This window comes from Monomorium pharaonis, chromosome 9, assembly GCF_013373865.1.
Source record: "Monomorium pharaonis isolate MP-MQ-018 chromosome 9, ASM1337386v2, whole genome shotgun sequence".
In the NCBI taxonomy this organism is placed as follows: Eukaryota; Metazoa; Arthropoda; class Insecta; order Hymenoptera; family Formicidae; genus Monomorium; species Monomorium pharaonis.
Window position 1 is genome coordinate 11,755,110 of NC_050475.1, and position 22,072 is coordinate 11,777,181.

At 39.4% G+C, this 22,072-nt stretch overlaps 2 protein-coding genes and 1 long non-coding RNA gene across 3 annotated transcripts in view; 1 reads left to right on the forward strand and 2 right to left on the reverse strand.

Annotated features, from left to right (window-relative positions):
- Window positions 1-22,072, forward strand: part of LOC105832213 — a 275,864-nt gene that overhangs the window by 105,635 nt on the left and 148,157 nt on the right. Inside the window, 1 exon segment of the mRNA XM_036292296.1 lies at window positions 13,113-13,239. Coding sequence (XP_036148189.1) covers window positions 13,113-13,239 — 127 coding nt within the window.
- Window positions 1-22,072, reverse strand: part of LOC105840998 — a 38,170-nt gene that overhangs the window by 6,994 nt on the left and 9,104 nt on the right. The window lies entirely within an intron of this gene.
- Window positions 986-8,057, reverse strand: LOC114254784. Its single transcript, XM_036292298.1, has 8 exons — window positions 7,616-8,057; window positions 7,308-7,520; window positions 7,092-7,219; window positions 6,436-6,890; window positions 6,108-6,346; window positions 5,658-5,986; window positions 5,240-5,383; window positions 986-5,163 (listed from the first exon to the last, which is right to left on the reverse strand). The coding sequence occupies exons 2-6, from the start codon at window positions 7,447-7,449 to the stop codon at window positions 5,838-5,840; spliced, it is 1,113 nt and encodes a 370-aa protein (XP_036148191.1). The 5' UTR covers window positions 7,450-7,520; window positions 7,616-8,057; the 3' UTR covers window positions 986-5,163; window positions 5,240-5,383; window positions 5,658-5,837.

Consider the following 22,072-nt stretch of genomic DNA (forward strand, 5'->3'; position numbering starts at 1 on the left):
CGCAAATAACGATAATGTAAAATGTACTTGTCGAGCACATTGATTATTTTCAATGGAAATACTTATATCCTCTAAAAACTTTAATTCCTCAATTAATGGCTAAATTAATGGTTAAAATATTTCTTATCCAAAAAATATTGCGGTGAGATGATTTATGCAGCTAAACAAGAAAATGTTTTCTATCATTGAAGAATATTGTGGTGGTATAGCAAGTATCTTACAATAAATTGCACTAATTTTATTAATACCTTTATGAAAACTGAGAGGATTGTTTACCTCCAAATCATCATAAAAAAGCTTAATTGGTATCACAAACTTTCCTGGAAATTTAGCTTTTGTTTTTTACCAGAGTTCAGCGTTTAAGAATAAAGTAATATTTTTTTCTGTCGAACAATTATTCATATATGTTTCTATTATACTAAAACATTTGGTATTTCTAAAAATTTCTTAAAGATGCTTCTAAGTGGAATAAAATTTTCTGTTACATTTTTTACTTTTTTACTGTCATGGTATTATGAATTTTCTTAGGACATTCTTCTGCGCCTATTACGAATTTAGTAGGTCGAATAAGAAAAGCTGTCTTTTCTAAGTTTTTTTCTCTTTAATATTCTGTTTCCAAATTTTTAAAAGGATTTGAAAGAACTTCAATCGTGCTATTAAAATCATTATCGTATGAATTGTTACTACTGCTAACATATACTTGTTTTAAAATATTTAGATAGATAGATAGATTTATTTATTTATCCCTCCCTTTCGGGTTTGAGGGACTTCCTTTTTTACATTAGTTTGTTCTACATTCTCTAAACATCACTTTTGCTTGATTCTTATTTCCAAGTTACAATACTTGTGCTTATATACTATTGCGCTCTTCTCATTATACCGATTCTACTTCTGTATGTTACACCTTGTTATCTCTTTGTCCTTCCTTTCCTTTTCCTTTCTTATTCTTTTTATCCTTTTTATGCTTCGGCAGCTCTCCCATTGTTCTCTTTTGTAATTTTCCATGTTCTCCTCTTTTTCCGCCGTTCAAGTGCATTCCTTGATTACATGTTCCACCGTCTCCACTTTCTTTGTACACATCCTACATTTTTCTTTTTTCTTCTTCTTCCCAGAATCTGTTTGCTCTAAATTCGTTTCCGCATCTGAATCTTGCTATCTCTGTCAGTCTTTCTTTCTTCCCTCCTTCCTCTAGGTATTTTGGTAGCTTGTCCATCCTCCATTTGTCGTATTCCTTAAAATATCTTGATCTTCTTATTCTTTGTCTTCTCTCTTCCTTCTCCTTTTCCTCTATCATTTTCTTCCATTTCTCTATTACCTTCTCTCCTCTATCTTCTCTTATTTCTCCTTCCCAGCCTTCTATACTCCCTCTTTCCAATGCTACTTTTTTTTCTTTGCCCCAGCTTGTCTTCTCCCAATCTTCTTTCCCAATTTCTCTTCTGCATTCTCTCTTTAACGACTCTGGTTCCGCCTTCCTCATTTTTTCCTCTTGCTTCATTGCTCTTATTCTGGTTTCTATTCTTATCTTGTCCATCTTCATTTCTTCTCTTACTATATATGCCGGTGTACATTTGTCCACTCCTGTTATCCACTTTAAATACTTTTCTTGCAGTCTTTCCACTTCCTTCCATTCACTCCAGCCCCACGCTTCTACTCCATACAATACAATACTTTTTACCATTACATTGAACATTATTAATCTCCTCCTAATATTTCCTCTAAATTTCCTCTCTCTTATACTCCTATACACTTGTGTCATCGCTGCCATCCCTCTACGTGTTACATCCTTTATATGCTGTCCATCCTTGTTGTTGCACTGGAATGTGTATTTTTAGGTATTTATATGTTCTCACCTCTTCAATTTCCTTACCTTCCCATCTCCACACATTTTTCTCCCTTCTTCCTCCTCTCTTAAAAACTAATATCTTTGATTTTTCAACATTTAGTTCCAAGTTTTTCTTCTTAAAATATTTTTCCATCCTTCTTAACGTTGTATGCATTTCCTCTCTTGATTCTGTTATTATCGCCACATCATCCGCATATGCCAGCGAAAACCATCTCTCTCTTCCTATCCTTGCGCCTCCTGTTCGTCCTCTTCTCAGGTATTCCTACAAGTCCACCGTGAACAGTATGAAGAATAGCGGCCCTATTTGGACATCCCTGTCGCACCTCTTTTCCTGTCCAAAAATCCTTCGTCTTTCCCTATTTCGCTTTTACTGCACTCTTCGTCTCCTTGTATATTGCCTTCACCTTTTTAATTAAGCTTTTCCTCACCTCTCTCCTCTCCAAAGCGATCCATAACTTTCCCCTGTTTATTCTGTCAAATGCTGCTCTCAGGTCTGCGAAGAAAACGTACAGCTTTCCTCTCTTTCTTCGCAGTCTCTTTTCCACTGCACATTTTAGCGCCATAATATTATCCACGCAGCTCCTTCCTCTCTTAAATCTCCCGCTTGCGTCTCTCTATTCTTATTCTCTGCTCCAAAATCATCGCGAAAATCTTGTATGCTGAATCTATCAAAGTCACTTCTCTGTAATTCGACACTTTTTCCCGGTCTCTCTTCTTATGAATCGGGCTAATCACTCCTTTCTTCCACCTTTCTGGCCATTCACCACCTTTCCAGATTCTGTTCATGATTTCCTCTCTTTCACTTTTTCCTCTGCGTTTAGCCACACCTCGTTCTTCAATTCGTCTTCTCCTGGTGCTTTTTTCTTTTTCAGTCTTTCTATTGCTTTCATCAGCTCCTCTCTACTGATCTCTTTCTCCTCCTTTTCTCCCCTTTCCTTCTTATCTTTCCCCTCTTTTCCTGTAATTTTACCTACCTCTTTTTCTTCTTTCCATTCTTTCTTGCCGTCTAGTAGTTTTCTGAAATAACTTTCCCATTCTTCTGTTTTTATTTTGTTGCTCTCTTTCTTTCTCCTTCTTCTCTCCTTGTTAATGTTTTTCCACACTTTGTTCAAATTTTTTAACTCCTGTATCTCTTTGCACTCTCTGTCTTCCTGTTTCTTCTTCTTTATTTTGCATAGCTCTTTATATTTATTTTTCTCTTCTCTTAACTCTTCTCTGTCCATTCTTCCCTTTTTGAATTGCTTGATCTTACCTTTACTTTTCCTTCTTTGCATTCTCTGTCCCACCACTTACTTTCTCCTATTCCTCTCTTTTTTATCTTAATCCGCTTTCTTTCTATCACTTCGCTTATCTTGTTAATCAAATCCTCTATTTGCTCGTTCACATTCTCATCTTCCCACTCCAAATCCTTCTGCTTTCTCTTGTAGATTTCTATTCCTTTATCAGATCTTCCACCGTTATCCATCTTTCCTTCTTTTCTTCTTTTACCTCTCCTCTACTCACTTTTATTCTTACTTCTAATGGTTGATGGTCCGATTCACCTCTTTCTCCTGCTCTCATTTTCTCTATTTCTTCCCATGTTTGTGCATTTGTGCATACATAATCCACGACCGAATTACTTTTCCCTATGTATATCCACTCCCCCGTTTCGTCTCCCTCGCAGTTATCGTTCAGTATCTACCATCCTCTTATGTTTATCAGCTCTAGCATGTCCTCTCCTGCTCTGTTTATCTTATCGTCTCTCGATCTTCTCTCCTCCTTTTGACTTCCATCCTATACCAGTTCTCCCTTTCTTCCTGTTCTTCCATTGAAGTCCTCTTCTATAATGATGTTTTTTTCCTCCTTCTGTACTTCCTTGTCAATCTCATCTAGTAGCTCTTTTCTTCCGTCCCTGTTGTATACTGCTAGTAGTTTCCACTCCTTTCCTAACTTGACTCTCATTTCTACTAGTCCTTGTTTTATTTCTTTCCATTCCTGCCACTCTATCCCACTAAAATCTCTCCACTCGCTCTTCCCTTTTCTCTTTCCTTCGTAGCTATTTGACTTCGCCATCTATAATTACTTAGTAGTCTTCCTTCTATTTTCTTCCAGTCTTTTTCCGTAATCCATGTCTCCATAAGCATTATCAAATCGAACCTTTTCACGTACTGCCAGAAATCTTCATCCTTGTTTTTTAATCCTGCTATGTTCCAATAAATAATCCTGATTTTATCCCTTTCTTCTTTCGCCAATAGTTTTAAAATATCTAGAATATCCGAATTAAATAATTCTTTTGTGTTTTGTATTATATCTTGTATCGCTGCCTTTGAAATATTAGGATTACAATACAACTTAGCCACAATTTTTCTGATGCAGATTTAGTTAAAGCAATTTTAAATTCATTTATTCCAAGTGTACGTAGACCTACCGCTGCTGGTGAAAAATTGTTATGTAATTTTTCGACAGTACTATCATTTACATCTACTTCAAACGTGTCATGAACATTTGCTTTTTTAGGCGACAATTTTACAACAGTTGAGTGTTTAGCATTTAAATGTTTTTTAAATGTACATATATCGCTAAAAAATACATCCATCTTGCTTACAAAACACGGAATCACAAAAAGTACCAAAATGCTTTAATTTCATGTGCATTGATAAACCTTTGATAGATTTATCAGTGTAATGGCATCTTGGACAACAATACGACATGGTTTCCAAAATTCAAGAAGTCAAGTTGTTTAATTTACATAAACCAATTTCGTTTGTTCTGTGTTTAAATAATCATAAGTAAAAAATAAGTATAGAACGCACTTATTTTTACGAAAAACGAATAATACTTAAAATTAAAACAAAAAATAATGTTGAACTTATTACATGTAACAGTAATACGTAAATTTTATAAGAAAAAAATTGGAATTTTAATAAACCTAAATTCTAATAAACATGACAATGAAACATCGGATACTAATTTACGAAAAGTAATTTTAATTGTTTCGTATGTTGCTTATAGTAGATTTTTTAAATAAAGTTATAATTCGTAGAACGTCACTGCTGCAATTATCATATACCGTATCAATTTTAAATAAAACTTTCTGTAATACATACATAATGTGTCTGGACTCTATTGGATACTCAGCATGAAAAACATGAAAAATTTGAAGTAGAACTTGCAGCACTTTTAAAGGTGAATTGAATTCGTAATGGACCTTATCGACAATAACACAATAATTGACGATTTCCTTCAATGTTGGACCAATAGCTATTATATATGGATGTCATCGATCTCAATATTGCATCTTCAACTTTTTTTTCATGAATACGTTGTATATCGCCTGCAAACTTAAAAATAATATTCGTAAATAGATATTCTAAAATTTAATATTAAAGTAAAAAAGAAAGACAAGTTCAAACTTACTTTGGCATGAATAATTAAACTTTTCTAACATTCTGAAATTGTTGGTTTATAAAAATATTTTTTATTTCCTTTTTTTATAAGCACCATTGCCATGAGGTGGAAATATGTAGGGTAATAATAAAATTTGCGTTAAATTTTTTGAATCTGAAGGAAAAATAACGTTCTATTTATCTTTAGTATACGATGATTTTTAAAGTGAGTTATATGTGTTTATGACGCAAAAGCAGTGTTATTAAATGTGGAAGCAGAAACAAAATAATATTGAGACAGAGATGCATAGAAAAAAGAAGTTTTTTTCGGTTATAAAATCATTATTCACATAAAAGCGGCAAATTTAAACAATATAGTAGATATTTTAAACATAAAACAAATATTAAAGGAGCATCATACTAACGTAATAATGCAGAAAAGTACTCACGTTCTGATAAATCCTCCGTTAAAAAAGTGGTTAAATCGCTTGCTTTATTTATATTTCTTTGGGAAGCAGTAGCAAAAAATCGTTCAAAGAACAAAGGCCATTCTAAATAAATGTCGGTTTCCTTTTTATTATATAATTGGTTAAAATCAACACTTATTAATACATGTCCCAAGGAACATGTCAGCAGTGAAAAACTGTGTCAACAGTCCCTTTGCCTTTTGCAACTAATCTTTCATAACGCATCTTAGAAGTTTTTTTCCAATGAAATTTAATTTCATCCCAGGGTTCCTTATTATTATTTAGCCATTGCAAACTTTCTTCTGACCCATCTAAAAATTTCATAATTTAATAATAATAATAATGTTTGGGAAAATATAATAATAATGAAATACAAAACGGTACTTAAAACTGTCACTGAAAATATAATTACGATATTTAAATAACGCTTACTTTCAGTAGGTTCAATGTCTACTTCATTTTTGTTTTCCTTGCATAATTTTAAAGAGTTTCCGATGTTTTTTAAGTACGTTTTTGTAGCGCTCATAAAGTGTACCACCAGTAGGTACATATATTCTTTTAGAATTATTTTGATTTTTAAGAATCGTCTGTAATATATGTCAGGATCTTCCGAAGGAAAAATATCTTTTATTTGTTTTTTATATTCCAAGAAATCGTGTGGTCTAATGACACTGTGACATAAATAAAAATTATATGTATATCTTTTGAATGTGTAATATAATTACATTTAATTTTATTTTAAAATACAAACTTTACTTACGTTGTACTGTCACGTAAAATATTATCAATAATTAAATTTGACAAATATTTTGAAAATTTATCTGATAAATAACCGTGTGTTGCATATTCTTTTAAAATAAAACGACCTGTCGATGTTTTCTTTAACACACCAGATAAAATTGAAATATTTTGTAATTCCTTAACACGTTCATCACATTCTTCCCGAAATGAAGAAACATTGCAATGTTTTTCCGAAAAGTCGTTAAAATCTTCTACATCCTTTATATCTATAAATATTATATCGTTTGTAGTACTACTAGAGTTATCGTTTTGCACAGCTTCTAACTTGTTTGAAGTACCAGCAACTTCTTCAATATTAAATAAATGTACTGTTTTTTCATAAGTGTTTAATTGATTTCGTGATTCATCATTTATGAGGTGTATCGGTAATTGTTTTAATGTACTTATTGTATTTGTATGTTCAACATCTTTTTTCTGTTGGATAAAAAATTCAAATTGTAGTCACGAAATGTTTCGAAAGCATATCACAAAAAAAATTATAAAATAAATTAGATTATAAAAAAAAAAGAAATATCACAACACTAGTGATCGAAATTAATTCTTATGAAATCTCCTTTCATGGACAATTAAACATGAAAATATATAGTAAGAAAAAGTTTCAATAAAAATACTTACTTGTGACGTTTTTAATTTCTTTCTTTCGATTATAAATCTCGTGTAGGGACCAACTAACTTTATTAATTTATTTACTATTACTTCGTTAGGAACGTTAAAAAAACTAACAGGTTTGTTTATATGCTCACCTGTAATAAGATGAGATAATACAATTAGTTTTAATAACATAACTGTATGCATAATATTTAGCTATGCAAAAAAAAAAACAATATTTACGATCAAATGCATCTATGTATTCTTTAAGCCATGTATTCTTTAAGCTGCCAATTTCTATTAATTTTTTATGTACGAAATTCTCTTCGCAGGGCTCTTTCTCGTTTCTTTTAGAATTCATATTTTTACTATCTTTAGAACTCATTTTCTCGTAATAACATAAAGATGTATGTCATCGATATGAAAAAAATATCAATAAATATAGTATCAGTCCCCCTACATGACATGTTTTAGAGGTTAAACTTTTTGCATTCTATTTGAAACTTTTAAAGAGTGACTAATAAACTTAAAATATAAATCTCAATACTTACTGTAGTGATAATAGTTTTCTTCGCCACTTCAAGATATACATTTACATAAAAGCAGCAGGAAAGTGATTGAACCTTGAAAAAAAGGGAAGCGAGCACTGATCCAATGCGTGGTAATTAGCGCAGCATTACGCAGATCCCACTATAAGAAACTGTTAATTTTAAGACAGTTCCTTTTGAATGAAAATCCTCTTGAGAAATGAATTCACTCTTCTTGAGAATGGCAAGAAAATCCGTCCGTGAAAAAGGTAATAACCACATGGGACGTCTCTCAAGCCGGCGAGGATACAATGGTGAACGACTGCGTCCAACTGCGTCGCGCGTCGCACGTCGCGCGCGTCTTTTATTTCGCTCGCCAAATGAGCGAGAATGGCAGATGCTTTTTTTTTATAAATATATATATAGGCATAGCGTAGGAAATCGCGTTAAAACAAAATATTTCCAAACAGTAGATTACGCGTTCTATATGTATATTGGAGACATATTGAGTAAGTCCCAGATGCGCACAGTAACAAACGGACACCACCAATCAAATTCTATAAACTCGTCCTAACCTTAACCAACCCAGCAATCTGATTGGTGGTGTCCGTTTGTTAATGTGCCCATCTGGGACGCTCCCGACATATCTTGCCGTGCATGCGAACAAGAGTAAGGGTCGTCACACACGAAATGACATAATTAAGCTGCATATGCATAGCATAAAAAACGCTGAGCCAATGAGCATCTTATATAAATCAATATGGCAATTTTATGCTAAAAGCTGATTAGTTCAACGGTCTTATGCTATGCATATGCAGTTTATGTCATTTCGTGTGTGATGACCCTAAGTTTTACTTGGCGATCGCGTCGACGCGAGCGTTTTTCTTTTTTCTGTCTAATAACGATTACAGAAAAATAACAGAAGGGATATATACCTCACCGTGGTCGTCAAATAAAACTTACTCCAAAAAGAAGTTTTGTTCTGCAATTGTCAAGTGATGACGTTATAATATAAAGCGTTAACTCTAGCATGAGTGTTCTCGATTATTCCTTACAATGATTGCAGAATAAAATGTGCAGAATAAGTTGAATCCTGCATATTATCACATCAACAAAATTAAAGAAGTTGCTATAACTTTCTTTCTTTCTTCCTTAAGATTTCTTTTAGTTAAATCTATTACGCAGTTTTTGTCTTACAATGTTGTTTGTATAAAAAAAAAAATAGTTTTTTTTCTCCAAAGAAACCCAAATACCCAAATATAAATGAATTTGATTCCTTTTCAGAAACTTGGTTCGTTAGATTGGTTCGTCACATATTAAATCTGTCATTTTCAATTTTTAATTTTCTAATTTTGATTTCAAATTCATAATCAGCGATCCAAAACTCCCCAGATACTTAATTTGAAATAAATTCGTCTATTATTTATTAATTTGTTCCGCCATATTGGATCCTATCTTAAATTTTAAAAGTTGTTAAATTTTGATTCCAGATTCATAATCAGCAACGCCAAAAACCATTATACACAGAGTTCGAGTACATCTTATTGAATTTATTTTTTACAACAGATTTTACATTACATGATTTTCTCGGAATTGGAACCGCCATATTAAAGAAACTATCACGGATTAAAAATTCCGATTTTATTTTTGGAATCAGCGATATCAAAAATCTTGGGATATGAAGTTTCAAAGAAATCGAAAGTAAAGAACTATTTTTTTCAATTTTTTAGATGTAAAGTATACTTTACATTTACACTATGCTACAAAGGATTAAATTAATTTTTAACATGTTTAACATGAAAAGACGAAAAACACAATATTAATTCATATAGCACAATATGGATTTCAGTTCAATGCAGAACGCTTGAGAAGGAATGGAATACATTTTTAACCTAGTATAGCGTTTGAGGTGAAAAAAATTAGTATATCGTTCTAAGGTAAACAGTAGGGATGAATAATATGTATCATGTGTATTATGCGTGAACTGAAATGTTCTGTTCATGTAGAGACATGTATGTATCATGGAGGAATAAAGTAACAGGAAGGAGTGTTAGGGCGAGAGGAGTATTGTAAACTGTGAAAGGCGGGGTGAAGAACCTGATTGGTTGTCCTAATCTGATACCCTATTACGTCAAACACAATATTTTGTGGCGGTACGCCACAGCGCAACGCGTGCGCGCGCGAACAGCGTCCGCGGCCGGGTCAGCGGCCGCCACTAGGCGAGAGCGCGGCACTCCTATTCACAAGTCAAGTGACAGCGCTTGGCCTACATAAGGATGGTGGCACTCACTTGGACACGGTTCAAATGAACACGGTGCATTTGGACACGGTGCTTTTCGACACGATATCTTGCGCACGGTTCAAATGACTACGGTGCATTTGCACACGGTGCATTTGCACACGGTGCATTTGCACACTGTGCATTTGGATACAAAAGAAATTTTATTAAAAATGTACGCCAGTTTTATGCACACGTAAAATTTGACCACCGGATATTTGTACACGAAAAAATGCCCACCGTTCACTTGGACAAAGTTGCACACCATTCATTTGCACACCGCCCACTTGAACACCATTCACTTGCACACCGTTCACTTGCCTACCATTCATTTGCACACCAAGAAATGCGCACCGATTATTTGCACACGGAAAAATGCGCACTGATCATTTACGCACGGAAAGATGTGTATTGATCATTTGCACACGGAAAGATGTACACCGATCATTTGCACACCGTTCATTTGGACACCGCTCAGTTGCACACCGTTCAATTGCACACCATTTAAGTCGCAAACCCATGTGGTGCAGTGAATGCTACACACACACACACACACACACACACATACACACACACACACGCACGCACACGCACACGCACACACACACATGAGGGTGCAAGGGGGGCTTTTGGCCCCACTCCGTCGGAGTCGCTAACCCATGTTGTACATGGCAAACAAAGTAAAGTTTATATGTATTAGCAAATTTCCAATACAATGTACACGGTGTACAACTTTGCGGTATACAACTTTACGGTGTACAAGTTTGCGGTGTACAACTTTGCGGTGTACAACTTTGCGGTGTACAAATTTGCGGTGTACAAGTTTGCGGTGTATAACTTTGCGGTGTACAAATTTTACGTGTCCAATTGCACGGTGTACATTTTTATCGTGTCCAAATTGTAATTTGTCCAGAATTTATTTTTCCTGTGTACAAAATTACTGTATCCAAAATTCCTGTGTCGAATTAAATCGTGTCCATTTGAAACGTGTACATTATTTTGTGTCTATTTGCACCATGTCCATTTGCACTGTGTCCAATTGTACTGTGTCCAAGTGAACCACTCCCTAAGGTGCGTAGTGAAATTCGACGTGACTCGTATCGAACTTTTTATCGATTTTTAAGGCGTACAATGCTGACACACAGTTACAATACCAGTAGCCGTTGATTGACTCAACTTTAAAACATCTGCTATCCAGGCATGCGATTTTTTAAATAGTGAATTGCCATTGATCTTCTGTACTTTCTCAATCAATATCGGTTCTACTGGTACTAGGAATGTTGGGATTAACAACGAGATCAGCATCGCAAAAACTTTGACATAATCGCTCCGTGTGTTTGTTGACGCTGTCATCGATTGACAGATTTTAGTTCACCATTAGAGACAATGTCTTGGATTGCCTCATTTTTTCGGGGTAGTGAATCCATTTTTATTGCAATTCGAAGAAAGAACAAACTATAAAGATAAATTTAATTTAATTTTAATAGTACAGAAAATTATTATACAATAATTATATTAACAAACTAAAAAAATTAATTGATTGATATTGATAAATTAATGAATTGATACGTACGTCACAAAATACTGGCACGGTCGGTCTACTGAGGAAACCTCGCAAACCCAAAAATTCTAATTTTAATGAAACTTGGCATAAATATAGAGGGGGTAAGTACATGAATTTAGAAATTTTTAGTTGATGCTTATAAACGGTTTGAAGGGGTGAAACCACCCCTCAAAGTTGAGACATTTTTGCGTTTTCTCGATATATCTCGCAAACTAAACAAAATATAAAAAAATTTTTTTTTCAAAAATGTTTCTTTGAAAATTTTTTTTCTGAAAAAATAAATAGCATAGTTAAATAGAGGTATTTATGCTGTAAAACTTTTGTATGAATAAATTTTTTTATATTTTGTTTAGTTTGCGAGATATATCAAGAAAACGCAAAAATGTCTCAACTTTGAAGGGTGGTTTCACCTCTTCAAACCGTTTATAAGCACCAACTAAAAATTTCTAAATTCATGTATTTACCCCCTCTACATTTATGCCAAGTTTCATTAAAATCAGAATTTTCGGGTTCACGAGGTTCCCTTGTGAGTCTTTTTTGGAACACTCGCAATGTTTTGACGCTGACGTTTTAAAAACAAGTGACGGATTAAAGCGGCTTTACGGGTATGCGTAGCTACTGTTACTAAGTTTTTTATGGAGGGGAGCCAAGCTTTGCCTACCACTAGTTTTGTGGCCAAACAAGTGAAAACGAGTGAAAATTTTTCTTTGAATGAGCCAGTCAATCAGTACCTTAGTCTTTATAGATTAATTTCATTTACCACCATCTATTACAGAAATAATTGCTGAAAATATTGAATTTTATTACCAAAGTAATGCATGATATATTTTTTCACATTACCAAAGTTATGCATGACATATTTCTTCACATTACCGAAGTAATGCATGACATATTTTTTCACATTACCAAAGTAATGCATGACATATTTTTTGATATTACCGAAGTAATGCTTTATATATTTTTTCACATTACCAAAGTAATACATGACATTTTTTAATGAAATTATTTTAGTAACGGGTAATTGTCTCCATGTTGCATTATTTATTATTTTAGTTATGAATAATTGCTCCCTGGTTGCATTATCCATTAAAAATGTAATGAATAATGGTTTGTGTTCTTCATTTTTTATTATCCGAGTAATGCACATTTTATTTTTAAATAATTACTCATTAAGTCAACAATGCATTATTTTTAAATTATTATTTCGGCAACACTGTACTCTTTCGCAACGTACAAAACAAAAGTCACTATGCTATTGATATCAGAAACTCGTAGGTTTATGAGCCTGTTTATAATTATTAACGTCTTATATTTTATTTTTTTACTTTTTAGGGTCCGAATTTGTAATATATTGGCACAGACTTACGCAATTTTTTTGTATAGATTTCATCATATCTTAATTTCGATTGCCTGCATTATTTATATAAGGACCTGCATAAATAGATTGAAACGTCGTGATTTGTTTTTAATTTAATAAAAATATTTGCCAGTACTGTCAACAATAAGTTAATTTATTTATTGAACTAGTTTCTTTATATTAACATTGAAATTTAATGAAAACACTCTTTCGGCGGCTTTATTGCAAGAACTGCATTTAGAACCAGTTGCGAACCTAAAATGTACCCACAATGTAAATAAAATAAGTACCAGTACTGCAATACGTGTCAATTTTGATGCAGGTACACCTGCCGAGAAATCAGTTATACGTATCAAGGGTCAGTCCAAAGATGAATCTAGGAGAAATCTTGGACGAAGTGTGTCGTGAGAAAAATCTGGACAAGAGCAAATACGAGCTTCGTCATCCAGGTAAATATTTACGTAATAAGACTTGAATTTACAAAAGTTGGAAGGTTGCAGTTTGGTACAGGTTGCAGAAGGTACAGGTCAATACATCATCAAAAATTCAGATTTTTTGCTCAACTTTTACGAACTTTTTTTCAAGGCGCTATTTCCAACTTTTGTTCCTCTAATTTTGTCCAGTAGTTTATATATAAAATATGTTTATTTTTTATATAAGAAATAATTTCCAGGGTTTTTGAACCAAAAATTCCAATCAGCTTTTATAGAAACCCAAATAGTTATGTAATTTACACAGAGATTCTGTGTAAGAGATTGGACACCAACCCAGAAAATGGCCGCGATCATGCATATATGTATAAAACATGTGTTACACATGTGCTTTGTATGCCTGTGTATGTGTCTCTCTCTCTCTCTCTCTCTCTCTCTCTCTCTCTCTCTCTCTCTCTCTCTCTCTCTCTCTCTCTCTCTCTCTCTCTTTCGCTCTCTCTTCTTGACATGAGTATTGGCTTGACGTGTCTGACAGTCGCTCCGCACTTTTTCGTATTTCTCTGCCGCTTCTTGCTCTTCGGGGCTCTCTTGCTTGCAGATTTCTGGTCAAGCGCGCATTATCTTGACGTCACGCTATTTTTGTGAGTACCATCACACACTGTTCTCGGGGATTTTGCTGATTTCTACATTTCATCGCCACGGAAAGATCTTGAGGCAACCATTTCTCTGCGCCTGCGCCGCCTGCCTGGGTATCGGGATCGGGACCACGCTCTAAGGCCGTGTCTCTAGCTGCTGCCCCACCGCTGCTGCCGCAAGTGTTGACAGGTTTCTCATTCACAACTCTCAATATTCGACGTGCGATATGACGCTTTCTTGCAGCGTTTGCAAGAAATTTATTGCTCAAGCCCTATTTTGCGAGCGCAATTCTAAGCATACTTTCCACGAGGACTGTGTGTGCCCCACGCGCCTCCCGTCATCTGAGGCGTTTTCGGAAGTGGCTGAGATGTAGTACCCCATCTGCAAGACGCACCGTCTCCTGAGACAATCTTCTCGCGTCGTTGCCGGTGTCAGGACGGCGCACTCTCCCGGTGTCGAGATTGACTCGCTCAGGGGGCTGATCTCTACTCTCGTAGATAGAATGGGTGGCATCGAGTCCTCAATCCTGGAAAAGGTTGCTAGCGTCGAGTCGAAGCTCGACAATTTGTCATTCGTGAAAACACAACTGACCTCTCTAGAGGCCGGCATGCAGTGGATTGTCTTGTCTGTTGCCGACCTCGCGGCTCGCACGGAGGCGCTCTCGGCCAAGACGGATGGGATGCGTTGGCGGAAACCACGCAGCAAATCGAGGACCAGCAGACTGCTCTCGCGAGACCGGTCTCAGCATTAGAATCTGGTTTCTTGCATCGGGTCGCGGATGGCGTCGCGGCGCCCGACCTTGTCGCTCGCCTGGAGGTTTTGGAGAGGGATAGGCTCCTTACTGAGCTCATCATTTTTGGCGTCCGTGACCTGCTCGACGAAAACCCGACTGCCGTTGCTGCTGACATCGCTTCTGTCTTGAACATCGCCATGCATCCGGGGGACATCGTCTCTTGTTTCCGGATTCCGGGGGGTGGGGCGATCGTCCGCGCCTCCTCATTGTGCGCCTTGCTTCCAATGCTATTAGAAATGGTTGGATAGACGGTAAGACAGCCTGCGGTGCTCTCGATGGATCTGAGGTGTCCGAAACGCTTGCGGGCTCCTGGATCGAGCTGAGCGAGAGGCTGCCGCTCTCGGCCAGGCGGACTCTCGGCGCGGCGAGGCGCGCCATCGGGGAGGGGCGCCTGTCGCATGCATGGGTAAGGAACGGGCGCGTCCGCGTGAGGCGGAGTCCAGCTGCGAAACCCATCTTAATCCGCGATCTCACTCATCTTCGGGGGACGTCCTTGCGGGGGCCCCCCGACCGGGCGACTCGCTCTCCTCAGCTGCCCCTGGCGCTTCTGATGGAATGTTAGACGTCTTTCACGTTGCCGTTGGCCGGTCCCCGCAACCACTACCGGTGTCGGCCTCCGTGCCGGTCGTCCTGCCGCTCGCAGGATCGGCGTCCTGTGGGCGATGGACCGTCCCACTCGGCAGCTCCCGCCAGGCCCCCCTACGCGCCGCGGTCTGCTGCTTCGACGGGATCTGCTAGGCCTACGGCGGCTTCGGGAGCCATCCCGAAACAACTGTTCCGTGGGAACTGACGCCCGCTTGCGTCTCGACCTGCTGGCCCCGCCTATGAGCCTTTGCGGCTCTGCCACGTAAATTGCCAGTCCCTTCTCCCACACTTCGCGGAGTTTTCAGATTACTTCGCCAGAAATACGTACGATATAATTGCCATGTCTGAGATCTGGCTTAAGCCGCACATGCCGAATAGCATCGTAGTAGACCTTCACGACTACTGTCTCATCCGGCATAACAGAATCGGCAGGGGTGTAGGGGAGATTGGCTTATACGTGCGCTTAAGTCTTAAAATACGTATCCTCGCGTCATCGCCGAGTCAATACTGTTGTCAGCCTGAGTATCTGATTGCGGGCGTCAGCTCTGAGAGTTGTCGACTTTTTCTTCTCGCGTTGGTATACCGGCTCTCGAAAGTGGAGCACCCATGCGGTTTTTCAGCCTGAGTTCGAGAGAATCCATCCCTCATACCCAATAGCAGTCATCATGGGTGATTTTAACATCGACCTAAACCGCGTCACATATGATTCCGAGGCTTTGTAGGATTTCTGTACCAGCAACCACTGTATATCATCCCTTTTGCCAGTACCCATCATGCGGACAACCATCATACTCAAATTGGCCACTGCCTGGTAAGTGACCGCTCCCTTATTAAAACCTTCTCGCAGAAACTGCTAATATTTCTTTCGGCTCACGACCTCATCGAGGTCACCCTACTCGACCTACTAATCCGCCGCATGCGTCCTCGTCACATCACCGTCCGTGACTATGCTCGGTTCGACCTTGAGGCTTCCTTGATCTTCTCGCCTCATGCGACTGGTCTGCCATTCGTCTCACTCCTTCTCTGGATGACAAAATAAATCTTACCAAATACCTTGTAGGTGCGCGTGATTACCTTGCCCCTCTCCGCTCCTTTTATGCAAGGCAATCTCCTGCACCATGGATAGACGCGTCTTTGCGATCCCTCATGCGCAGAAGAGATGCTGCTCGGAGATTACACCTTAGACAACCCTCACTGGCAAATCGCGCCACCTTCGTTGCACTGCGCAATGAGGTTAGTCTCATCATCGCTGCCACTCGGGACGCTTACCTGTTACAGCGACTCAGAGCATCTCTCACTCCTGCCCGTTTATGGTCGGAGCTTCGTGCACTGGGGCTCGCCAGACCAAGATTCTCAAATCCAGCGCTGAATTTCTCTCCTGATGACCACAACATCTTTTTTACCACCGTCTCTCACCTCCCCCCCGGTCCTGTTCCTATCTCGCCCTCCCCTTACCAAAGTCTCTCCAACAGCTGCGTGTTCCTCCCGTCTTCACCCTTTCCGCTTCTCCATTTCAGATTCTACTACGTTCTATTTCTCCTACATTACTCCCTGCACCCTGCTCGCTACCCTCCGCAGGCGCTCTTCAAATTCTGCAGGCCCTGACGGCATAAACCGATGTCTCTTTCTGGATAGCCTTCCTGTTACTTTTCCGATCATCCTTGATCTCCTCAATCTCTCTCTCGACTCTTCCAAGTTCCTATCTCCTTGAAAACAATCGCATGTCATTCCCCTTTTTAAAGTTAAAACACCAACCTCGGTCTCTGATTTCCGACCAATATCGCTTCTCTATTTCCTCTCTAAGGTACTAGAACGCATTGTATTAGACCAACTCACCGCTCACCTTGCAGAACGACAACTGCTCGATACGTTGCAGACCGGTTTCCGGCGCGGAAATAGCACGCAAACAGCGCTTATTAAGCCGACCGACAACATCAGAGCTGCCGTAAACTGGAGGTCGGTCACACTGCTGGTTCTTTTCGATTTCTCGAAGGCGTTCGATTTTGTACGGCACGACCTCCTCCTTCACAAGCTTTCCAAATTCCATCTTTCAAACACCATCCTTCGCTGGTTTGAATCTTACCTTACAGACAGAACTGAGCGTGTGCAGAGGCCTGCGGGTCTCTCCTCGCTGGCCAGTGTTCATACCGGTGTGTCTCAAGGCTCTGTGCTTGGCCCTCTCTTGTTTGCAATGTTCGCAGACGATTTACATTACATAAGACACTGTCACCATCTCCTCTACGCCGATGACCTGCAAATCTACCTGCACTTTCCCCCAAGCGAGCTCCAAGGATTTCTGGAGAGGATCAAGGAGGACATCGCTGCCATCGAGCGTTGGTCGCGCCTGAACGGTCTAACCTTAAATCCAAGCAAAACCAAAGCCATGCTGCTAGATAGTACGCGTTACATTAACGCTTTAAAAGTGCACAATATTAAACTACACCTTGATGGCACGCAAATCGAGCTGGTGGACAAGGTGGTCGACCTGGGCATATGCCTCACGAATATATTAAATTGGTCGGACATGTTAAAATTTTATCGAGCCGAGTAAACAGTGCCCTATGGAGGCTCAAGTACCATCGCAATTGTCTCTCCACCGTGTCTTGCGCACCTGTCTCGTCACCTTTCTGATCTTCCCCCTTTTTTATTACTGCGCTGGTGTCTTTACGGATCTCAATGGCCAGCAAAAGACCAAGCTAAGCCGCCTGATGAATGCATACGTGCGTTTCATTTTCGGCCTCAGAAAACGATCACGTTTCACAACATTACAACACGCTAGGGTGGCTCTCTACGAATGGTCGAAGAGTCGATCTGATCAGGAGTTTACTCTTCACGATTTTACGCTCGGGCTGTCCTTCCTACCAGGCAAACAATTTTCAGCCTCGCGCAGTTCCTCGCGCAGCATCACGTGCCTCTCCGACGGATCTGGCTGTCCCGCGCTGTAAGACCTCCACCTTTCAGTTCTCTTTCCAACATGCCGCATCCAACTTGTGGAACTCCCTTTCCGCTTTGCTTAGAACAATAGATTTTGTCGGATCCTTCAGGAAGGAGCTCTTCAACTACTTGCTGCGGGATAAGCGGGCCTACCGGACGGAACGTTATATCCTTTCATCCTTTTATTCTTTTATTCTTATCTTTTATGCCTATTTTTACCCAAACGATGAAATACACCTAAGCCATCCGCTCTAAATATGTAGCATATGATCTGCTCTGCATATCATTCGTATGCGTATTATGTTGTTTTTCATGCTTATACTCTACGTTCATGTATTGCACTAATGCGTTTCTGTCAAATATGTAATATCTGCGAATTACAAGCTCTTACAAGCAATTGCTCTTACAAGCAAATTACATTTGTATGTATCTCGTAAAGCATGTAACATTTTCGCTCTCTGCTCTACTATTTCTCTGCGCATAATTGTAAATGAACATATCTATCTTTCGTATGCATACTATCATTATTTTATTTATGTAGTGCTTTAACGCGTTTTCTTTCAAATCATGTAATCTCAGATTCCACTGTTTAATTACTGATATGCATATTACACAATTATATCACCGGAATCTTACTAGCGAATCACATCTATAAGCATCTTGCAAAGCATGTAATTCTCGCTTTCTGCTTTATAACCTCAGCGCAAAATCTTATTATTTTTGTCTTTTTGTTGCTCATAACTGTTATTATTGTACGATACTCATGCCGTTAATCAGAATATGTACACTTAACGATTGTTTTTAAAGGGCCAGGCCCTAGAACATAAATAAACGCTCAGTCAGTCAGTCTCTCTCTCTCCCTTTGATCAGCAAGGTTCCCCATTGATATCACCATTTTCTAGGTAGACTCCTTGTGACTCCCTAAGATGTTTAATCTCTTATACAGGATCTTTAACTTACATTGCGCATAGCACTCTCTAAAGACGCTATTCAATCCAGGGAAAAACGCGAGATCGGATAGACATCAAGCAGACATCTATCAGACGCATCTAAGCTAGATCAATAAGAGAGGCCTTCATTTGCGCACAATACAATTGGACACGTTGCAATTGCCCACGTGCTATTAGACACGAAACATTGCACACCGTTCAATTGCGCACCGTTCAATTGTGCACAGTTCGTTTGAACACAGTTTGATTTGACACAGTTCGATTGGACACTGTTTGATTGCGCACTGTTCAGTTGCGCACCGTCCAATTGCGCACCGTTCAATTGCACACCATTTAAGTCGTAAACCCATGGTGCAGTGAATGCTTTACACACACACACATACACACACACACACACACGGGGGGGGGTGCAAGGGGGTTCGCTCCCCCGCACCTATCCCGTCCAAGTCGCTAACCTATGTACACATTGCAAACGCAGCCATAATGTATGAATATTTAATATGCGTTTGATTGAATGGTGTGCAATTGAACAGTGCACAATTGAACGGTGTGCAATTGAACAGTGTGCAATTAAACGGTGTGCCACTGAACGGTGTGCAATTGAACGGTGTGCAACTGAACGGTGCGCAATCAAACGGTGCGCAATCGAACGGTGCGCAATCAAACCGTGTGCAATCAAACTGTGTCCAATCGAACGGTGTCCAATCGAACGGTGTCCAATTGAATGGTTCGCAATTGAACGGTGCGCAATGTTTCGTGTCTAATAGCACGGTGGGCAATTGCAACGTGTCCAATTGTACTGTGCGCCACTGAACCTCTCCTAATCGATAAACGCATCTAGATAGACGACAAAGTAACCTTTTTTAGACGTGTATAATAAACGTGTAATAGACAATCTGTGCAACTTTATTATAGACGTCTAATAGACGTTCTGCGTAACTGTATTATAGACATATAATAGATTTACCTTTACACGGAGAGAATTTGTTCTTAGACTTTACTTTCAAAATTGGTGATAGTCGTGGGACAACACGGACTTCGAAGAATTCTACTGAACTTTTAGTAAAATTTGATAAAATTTTACTAAAATATAAATAAAACATTTTACTTGCAGAATAGTTTAGTTAGAATAGAATTTATTTACTTCAAGCCTATACAATACCAAGAAGGGACTTGGTTTACAATCAAGGACTTATCCAAACATCCATCCCTTTCTTGCAAATTATTTATCACACACGTACCTCCATCTATCCGATTAACTATTTTTCTATTCTAACCAATACATCGCATGGCTTTATTTATATCATTAGCATATCTAATTTTTATTGGGACTGTCCCGATTGCGCACATAAGCGATTGGACACAGTAGTATTTCCCGATTGGACACAGTCCCGATTGGACACGGACTCGATTGGACACAGACCCGATTGGACACGGACTCGATTGGACACAGACCCGATTGGACACGGATCCGATTGGACACAGTCTCGATTGCACACCGTCCCGATCGGACACAGTCTTGATTGGACACGGACTCGATTGGACACAGACCCGATTGGACACGGACTCGATTGCGTACAATACGATTCCGCATTGTACATGGGTTAGCGACTTGAATGGGGTGCGGGAGGGGGGGCGAAGCTCCCCTTGCACCCCCGTGTATGTGCAATCGGATCTGTGTGCAATCGGGTCGGTGTGCAGTCGGGTTCGTGTGCAATCCGGTCCGTGTCCAATCGGGTCCGTGTGCAAACGGGTCGGTGTGCAATCGGGTCCGTGTGCAATCGGGACGGTGTGCAAACGGGTCGGTGCGCAATCGGGTCCGTGTGCAATCGGGACGGTGTGCAATCGGGACTGTGTCCAATTGAGTCCGTGTCCAATCGCTTATGTGCGCAATCGGGCCTCACTCAATCTTATTACTATGCTGTAATTCTACATTTTCTCTATCGCACGAATTTTTGTACAATAATAAACTTTATTCTCTTCAGAATCTCATGGCCAAGAAAAAATCCTACATAAAATACAATCCTACCTACACATTTTTCTTGCACTATCTTCTTATCATCACTTTATTTAGTCTTTTTTTTAACCTATAATTATACACCCTTATTACTAACTTCTCCTTTGCTTTATTTACCAATCTTTACAAAAATCTTTTTTTTACCTCCTCTTTTTCCCTAAACATTCCTTTTATCTTCTTCTACTAAAAGTTATTTCTATAATTCCTAAATTCCATACTTTGTTAGTTGCCCTTAGGGTGAAGTCTCATGGAGCGGAAGCGGAACGAGCAGATCACCAATCATGGGATCGTTCTGATAGAACCTTTTTAATAATTCCGTCAAAACGGTCCCGTGATTGGTGATCCGCTCGTTCCGCTTCCGCGTAATCCGCTCCATGAGACCTCACCCTTATTCATTTCTTTGAAACCGTAAATTTTCAATTTGATTGGCTACGGATAGCCACGGGATTCAGGGTTCAGGCGGCGAGCTGGTTAAATAACGAGGCACAGATTTATATATAATTAATGTGGCAATTTATTATAAAGTAATCCTACGTTAATATTTACATCGGTCTCTATGCCAATATGTACAAGGTGTCGTCTCGCTGTGCGAGGTGCGTGAAACGCTATGCTGGCGACGTGCGTCGCGGCGCGCGTGCGCGCTTGGTATCTCCGGGCTCGTACGGTCCGCGCGTTGGTCGGTCGGTACGCTGATTGGCACCAGCGGTCGGTCTCGATAATGCGGCGCTTATAGTGGTGCAGTTACGACTGCGCGGTGCGAGGCGGCGCTCATGTCGGTCGCGGCGGTATCCGGATTGGTCGCGGCGTTACGGTCGCGGCTGCGCGGTGCGGCGCGGTGTTCGCATTGGTCGCGTCGATCGGTCGCAGCACTCGGATTGGTTGCGGTGGTGCGCGGCTGCGCGGTACGACGCCGAACTCTGCTCGGCAGCCACGACG

Coding starts and splice junctions, on each gene's coding strand:
- LOC114254784 (XM_036292298.1), bottom strand. CDS start 7,449: ATGAGTTCTAAAGATAGTAAAAATATGAATTCTAAAAGAAACGAGAAA. Junction 6,891..7,091: donor AGAAATTAAAAACGTCACAA/GTAAGTATTTTT, acceptor TTTATCCAACAG/AAAAAAGATGTTGAACATAC. Junction 5,987..6,107: donor AGACATTGAACCTACTGAAA/GTAAGCGTTATT, acceptor TGAAATTTTTAG/ATGGGTCAGAAGAAAGTTTG.